Source organism: Aulonocara stuartgranti (genome assembly GCF_965226115.1).
Source record: "Aulonocara stuartgranti genome assembly, chromosome: 22".
Lineage (NCBI taxonomy): Eukaryota > Metazoa > Chordata > Actinopteri > Cichliformes > Cichlidae > Aulonocara > Aulonocara stuartgranti.
Window position 1 is genome coordinate 13,391,173 of NC_138957.1, and position 7,164 is coordinate 13,398,336.

Consider the following 7,164-nt stretch of genomic DNA (forward strand, 5'->3'; position numbering starts at 1 on the left):
CCAGAGATGGTAGAAAAATAACCTCAGGCATGTTACAAGATAAACATGAGGTGGAGAAACTGGTGCGAAATAAAGATGCAGTGAGATTCATGCAGCCTCTGAGAGGAACCCCAGCCTATTGGGAGAAAACAACAAGAGATCTTTTTGCCATGATCAGACAGTTGGGAACTCCCACGTTCTTTTGCACATTTTCAGCTGCTGAAATGCGCTGGCCTGAAGTGATCGAGGCAATAACAAGGCAGCAAGGTGAACAAGTGAATTTTGAAGGACTCGACTGGTCAGCAAAGTGTGACATCCTGAGAAGCAATCCTGTCACAACAATGCGCATGTTTGACAAGAGAGTTGAAGCATTATTCAGAGATTTACTCTTATCTCCCGCAGAGCCACTTGGCAAAGTCATTGACTACTTTTACAGAGTTGAGTTTCAGCACAGAGGAAGCCCACACATACACTGCCTCCTGTGGGTAGAAGGTGCTCCTGTGTTTGAGGAGGATGATGAGCAAACTGTTCTTGATTTTATAAACAAATACATCACAGCTCAGCTGCCTGATCCACATAAACAACCTGAACTGTACAAAAAAGTAACAGAAGTGCAAAAACACAGTAAGAACCACACAAAGACGTGCTTTAGGAGTTTAAGCTCCGGGTGCCGTTTTGGTTTTCCCAAACCACCCTGCAATGAGACAATGATCACAAGACCCAGTGAGGATGATGCACTGGAAGTAGAAACGGCAAAGAACAAGCTCAGACCACTGAACCAGCTGCTGAATGAACCTGAAACTGCTTCCATGAGTTTAGAGCAGCTCTTGGCAAGATGCAACTTGACACATGCAGAATATCAGAGATACCTGAATAAAATGAACACAAGGAGTACGATCATACTAAAGCGTGATCCAAAAGACTCTTGGATAAATGGCTATAATCCACATCTGCTTGAAGCCTGGAACAGTAATATCGACATAAGCTTTGTTTTAGATGCTTTTGGTGCTGCAAATTATTTAATGAAATATATATCAAAAAAAGAGGGCGGGCTATCTGAGTACCTGAAAACTGTCATTGAGAACTCCCATAAGGACAGTGTAAATGAGTGCGATGAAATGAGAGCCGTCATGCAGGCATATTCAAAGAAGCGAGAGATCAGTGCACAAGAATGTGTTGCTCGTGCATGTGGTCTTCACATGAAGCAATGTTCACGTGCTGTAATATTCATACCAACTGATGATAATCCTGTGAAAATGAGTCGTCCCCTGTCAGTTCTGGACAACACAACACCTGAATCTTCCAATGTTTGGATGACATCTTTGAATGACAAATACAAAGCCAGACCTGAAACACCAGAGTATGAGGAGATGTGCATGGCAGACTTTGCTGCTACTTGCAGGATTGTCTATGGCCAACAGAAAAAAGGTAAAGATGTTTTGCCCCTTCTCAATGAGATGGGGTTTGTGCAAAGGCGCAAAAACAATAAGCCTGCTATCATCAGATTTCACCGCTGCTCACAAGAAAAACATCCAGAGCAATATTATGGAAGACTGCTTAAACTGTACCTTCCTCATCGTTCAGACCACGAACTGAAAACACCATCTTTGCCAACCTATCAGGCTTTCTATGGTGCTGGCTGTGTACAGCTACCAGGTACTGATCGTCTTGAGTACGTGCAACACATTGTCAAAAGAAATAGAGAAAAATATGAGAAAAACAGTGAGGAGATCGAGAGCGCTGTTGAGGAATATGAGCAGAACAGAGGTGTGACTGACGAATGGTGTAATCTGGCACCTGAATCAGATCTCGTAAGGTTGCCACTTGTTGAACAAGAAAGAGAGCGAGACAATGAAAATGAACAGGAAGATGTGCCCGACTACAGCCGTCAGGCTGATGCTTCAACAGAAGTCAGAGCCATCAGGGAACCCCCTGCTATTGATCCCACATTGTTACGTCAGATGTTTCAAAATCTGAATAAGAAGCAAGCCTGCATATTTTATGCAGTTAGAGACTGGTGCATTAAAAGAGTCTGTGCTCTAAATCCAGAGCAGTTTTTCTTTTATATTAATGGTGGTGCTGGAACAGGAAAATCACATCTTATCAAATGCATCTACTCAGAAGCATCTAAGATACTGAGCAAAGTGCCCAGATATGCAGACGACGTTGACATATCAAAACCCACTGTCCTGTTAACTGCTTTCACTGGGACTGCAGCATTTAACATTTCTGGAACAACACTGCATTCTCTTCTCAAGCTGCCTAGAAGCTTAAAACCTCCCATTCAGGGACTTGGCAATCAGCTGGATGAAGTCAGATCAGAACTTATGAATGCTGAAATAATCGTCATTGACGAAGTGTCTATGGTGTCAAGACATCTGTTTGCATATGTAGATGCAAGACTCAAACAGATCAAAGGGACTCGGAGACCCTTTGGAGGCATGTCAGTCATTGCTGTCGGAGACTTCTATCAGCTACCCCCAGTGCGACAGTCTAAACCTCTCTGTGTGCACAACCCATCCGAGATCGACCTGTGGCGGGAGCATTTTCAGATGATCACTCTGACCGAGATTATGCGTCAGAAAGATGATGTTGTCTTTGCAGAGATGCTGAACAGAATTCGTGTAAAAGGAAAGTTGGATGAGCTTTGCGAAGCAGATAGAGATTTGTTGTTACAGGCCATAACTGAACCAGCCCATTGTCCGACTGATGCATTGCACATTTTTGCAACTAATAAAGAAGTGGATGCACACAACTCTGCAACACTGGCTCTGCTCCACACTCATGTCATTGACATCGATGCAGATGATTTTAGAAAAGATCCTAGAACTGGCAGAATGGCACTTCAAGACAGACCATTCAAAGGAGGTAAAAACGAGTTACCAGACACACTGAAAGTTGCAGAAGGAGCTCGTGTCATGCTCACCAGAAACATTGACATACAAAATGGTTTGGTTAATGGAGCTTTTGGAAAACTACTTAGAGTAGTTTACTCTGAAAACGACCAACACATCATCAAGCTTGGACTTAAAATGGATAATGAGACATCTGGAAAGAATAACCGCACACCAGCAGACGACATGGTGTACATTGAGAGAGCAGAGGAGAATCTGAAGCAGAAAGGAGTGGTACGAAGACAGTTCCCAGTGAAGCTGGCCTTTGCATGTACAATACATAAGGTACAGGGTATGACAACCACATCAGCTGTTGTCTCTCTTAAGAGCATTTTTGAGCCCGGCATGGCCTACGTAGCTGTCAGTAGAGTGACGTCTCTCAGTGGACTGTATCTTCTTGATATGGAGGAGAAAAAAATATTCACCAACCCAGAAATCACTGCAGCACTTGAGAACATGAGACAAGCCAACCTTGATGACATGATGCCTCTTCTACACGTGAGACAAACCCTCAGCAGGTCAGAGGTTTTCACCATTGTTCATCATAATACAGAGGGACTGCCAGCTCACATTAATGACATCAAAAGTCACCATGAATTGTGTCTAGCAGATGTTTTGTGCCTAACAGAAACACACCTGCGGGGCTCTTTTGTCGCAGAGAGTCTCCACTTGGAAAATTATAATTTGTTCAAACGCAACAGACACCTGTCCTACACAAACTTTCCCCAGATGGCAAACAGAAGTGGTGGTGGAGTTGCTGTTTATGTGAAAAGTGACATTCAAGTGCATGAAAAACAGTACATCCATAATGTAACTGACCTTGAATTTCTGGCTTTAAAGGTTGAAGCACCAGTCAGTGCTCTGATTGCAGTTGTATACAGACCTCCAGACTACACTCTGAGGCCATTCCTGAAAAACCTGGTAAGCCTATTAGACTCATTGGAGATCATGGACTGTCATCCCATCATAGTTTGTGGTGATTTTAATGAGAATGTTTTATCCAGTGCAAACAAACCAATCATGGAGTTGTTTGAGTCTAGGGGATACGCACAGGTCATCACTGCCCCTACCACAGAGAAGAACACACTGCTTGACCTTATTTTCATTTCTCAGTCAGATCGATGTCTCCATTCTGGAGTCATGAAGACATACCATAGTTACCATGACCCAGTATACTGTGTATTGTCCTGTGATGATTCATGATCTAGATCTTTGAATACAGTAAGTAATTTCTATATTTTTGAATGACTTAAGAAAGTAGAGCGCTATTTAAAAGTTGACGCCCTGCATTGCAGTATAATGGTTGAATTGTTTACATAAAATACAATTACATGAATTAAGTAATGATATCAGTAAAAGATGACAATTTTATTTATTACAGAAAATCTAAAATTCACTAACAGTAACCTATAAATGTCAGAAAAATCAAATATAGCAGTTTAAAATGAATAGTGTAGGCATATCCTCTCTGCAGCCAGGCTTCAACATCCTGCCAGGCTGCCCCAGTCTCACTGTGGCTGGGAGGGAGGGAGGGTGGACCAGAGGATTGCCCACACAACACATAAATGTTCAACAGCTTCTTCATTGTTTCTGAGAGAACAATAATGACTAAAGGTTGCTTTTTAAAAAAACAAACAAACAAACAAACAAACCTAATTACAGCAATAATGACAGTTAAGCCACTTTATGTGTGCCTCTATTTTGAAATACTATTTACAAAAATATTATTATTTTGGTTTGTTATAAACTTTAAACTTTTTCAAAAGTACACAATTATATTTTTTGGACCAATTTTACTATGAAACATAAATTTTTATGAGCTTTTATCATGTTTCTGGCCAGTGCAATCATCAGGGTGGGTCTGGGTTGATAACTGCACATTTCTGGCCAGAAATGTTTCAGCAGTGTTACATATGTAGTGCATATGTTACACTTGCTTTCTGTTACCAGCTGATACCCTACATTTGTATAGACATTTGATGGTGTGAGGTTGGGGAGTTGAGTGGGAGGGGGGGAGGGTACGGTGGGAGTTGAGGGGGGGTTTCCTTTCCTGTTAGGTTTCCTTTTTTTTTTCTTTTTTTTTTTTTTAAGCAAGACACAGTCCTCCTGTGTCTTCTCCAATCTTCACATGTAAAATCCAACAATGTGAAGCACATAGCAGCTAGAAACTGTAATGCCACAGATCAGAGAAACTTCATCATCACCATCTTCATCGCCATACGATCAGAGCGTGAGACTTCACATCTGGAGCACAGGAGAGATTCTGTGATAAGTCTTCCTTCTAGCTTGTCCCACAAGCAGTCGGTGAGATTTACTAACAACAAAAAGGGTTAATGACATTATTTCCATGAAAACATGTATTCATTCTTTGTGAAGTGTTTAAATTGTGTTTTCACTTGACCTTAGGAGTGTTAGAGTGTATTGTAATGTCTGTACTCAGGTGTTTCCCTCTGTGATCCATCCCCTTCAGAGCCGAGACACTCAGGACTGAACAGACTGCACAGTTTCTGTGACTGAGCCTCCAAAACACCTTCTTTGAAACCACTCATGATAGAAGGGCTTCATATTTGCAGCAGCACTACTACAGGTATTCAGTTTATTACAGGATGTGTTTGTTTCTTAGGACCAGCTCTGAGTGCACACTACCTAACATATACACCTTTCTGTTTATTACAAACCAACTACTCTGGATCATACGGCCAGTTGGCAGGAATGTTGCTGCAGGAAAACATCCCTGGAGATCACCATCATTGTCAGACTGACTGTGCCTCCTCTGTGCAGTGTCAAGATCCTCCCTAAATGAGTGTGTAAGTTAACATTTTCATTATTTTATTCCCTTTGACAAGACAAGTATCACTGATATTTACATTTACAACTACATATTCCTGTTTTCTGCTCTTCTTTTAAAGTCCTCAGCTATCCTGCTTCTGTGCTGCTTGCCACACATCAAACACTGGCCGGATGACAGGGAGGATCCACTCTGAAGTCACTGGACATGATGAGGATCATATGGGACTTCATAGTTTCACAGAAACGTTGTGCTCTGTGATTACAGGTTTTAAATGGACATAATGACTGCCTCTCTCTGATCAACAGGCTAAAGGATTGTTGTCATTGTTAGTGCTCTGTACAATGTATGCTTATTTAGTATTTCATCACAGAGCAAACCTTTATTTATTTAACATATTTTTATTTTGTTTTAATGTTGAATTAACTGTGGGGATTTTTTTAAGTGGGCACTCGGGATGTCATATGGCCAGAAATGTGGTAACTGGAATTCAACGTTATGGAAGAAAAAATCTGCTAAGAACAAAACACACACAAAACCCCCCAAGAAAATTCAAATTCATTCCATGTAATCCAATCTAAAACATTTTAAACTGCTGAACAGCAACACAAACAGTGTTAAAAAACAGTGTTAACAGAATGATTATGATGATTTTGTACCAAAGTTTCAGGTCACATGGCACACCTAGTGTGTAGTGTGGGGTATCAGCTGGTAAGTATAGGTTTTTTTTTCATATTTGTGTACTTAGAGTTTAGATAGATAAAGCCTTGTGTATAATAATTAGTCATAACCACAACTCAAAGTCAGGGACTAACTAATTTTGGGACTTTGTGTCTGAGCCCAGGTTAAAACAATGTGTAAAAAAGCATTTAGTGGCATGGCTGAACAATGCTGTATGGATACTTATTTATCCATGTTCACAAAAAGGACTAATGTGTTTATTTGATTATTTGCACGTGTTAAACTGTGTCACCACCTTAGGCTTTCATTTGAGTTTACTCAAAAATCTCTATACAGTTCTCTTTTACCACTGTGTGGACTCTGTTTACATTAAAACATAAAGAAGAATGAGTAATAAAAAGATGTGTAGACAGATTAAGTAGGACGATAGAAACAGCTGTTCAGCCATGTTCTAAGAAACCAACACAATTTAAAGGTTCAGGATTGTGGTTTTAAAAGTTGAATTTTCATGTATTTCATATCTTGCTTATTATTTTTTATTTAGTTATTTAATTTAGTTATTTTTATTTATTCTACTAGTCCTTTTCAGAAAGAAGCTGTAAAATATGACTTAAGATTTTTTTTTTATTTTCTATGACATACAAAACAAATTGATGTATGTAATACTATTAAACATGATATACACGTGTATATGTCTGAAAAACATTATGCTGTATATTAAAGTTTGCATTTTCTCCAGAATTTTTGTTCATCTTTTAAGTTCATTTCAGTTAGAAGAATTTGAACTTTTAATATTCATTCAGAGATTTTCTGACTCTAAAT

General features: G+C 39.9%; 1 protein-coding gene across 2 annotated transcripts; it reads left to right on the forward strand.

The window, feature by feature from the left end:
• Positions 1-609: 609 nt before the first annotated feature.
• Positions 610-6,962, forward strand: LOC309699118 (uncharacterized protein). Of its 2 annotated transcripts, XR_014274250.1 has the most exons (4): positions 610-3,794; positions 5,344-5,460; positions 5,577-5,680; positions 5,783-6,962. XR_014274250.1 is itself a non-coding variant. In XM_082521971.1 (2 exons), the coding sequence occupies exons 1-2, from the start codon at positions 687-689 to the stop codon at positions 5,362-5,364; spliced, it is 3,129 nt and encodes a 1,042-aa protein (XP_082378097.1). In that variant the 5' UTR covers positions 610-686; the 3' UTR covers positions 5,365-5,567. The 2 variants fall into 2 exon arrangements, 1 of the variants encoding a protein (XP_082378097.1); XM_082521971.1 differs by lacking the exons at positions 5,577-5,680; positions 5,783-6,962 and having other exon boundaries at positions 5,344-5,567.
• The last annotated feature ends 202 nt before the right edge of the window (positions 6,963-7,164 follow it).

Coding starts and splice junctions, on each gene's coding strand:
- LOC309699118 (XM_082521971.1), top strand. CDS start 687: ATGATCACAAGACCCAGTGAGGATGATGCACTGGAAGTAGAAACGGCA. Junction 3,795..5,343: donor GGCCATTCCTGAAAAACCTG/GTAAGCCTATTA, acceptor CATCCCCTTCAG/AGCCGAGACACTCAGGACTG.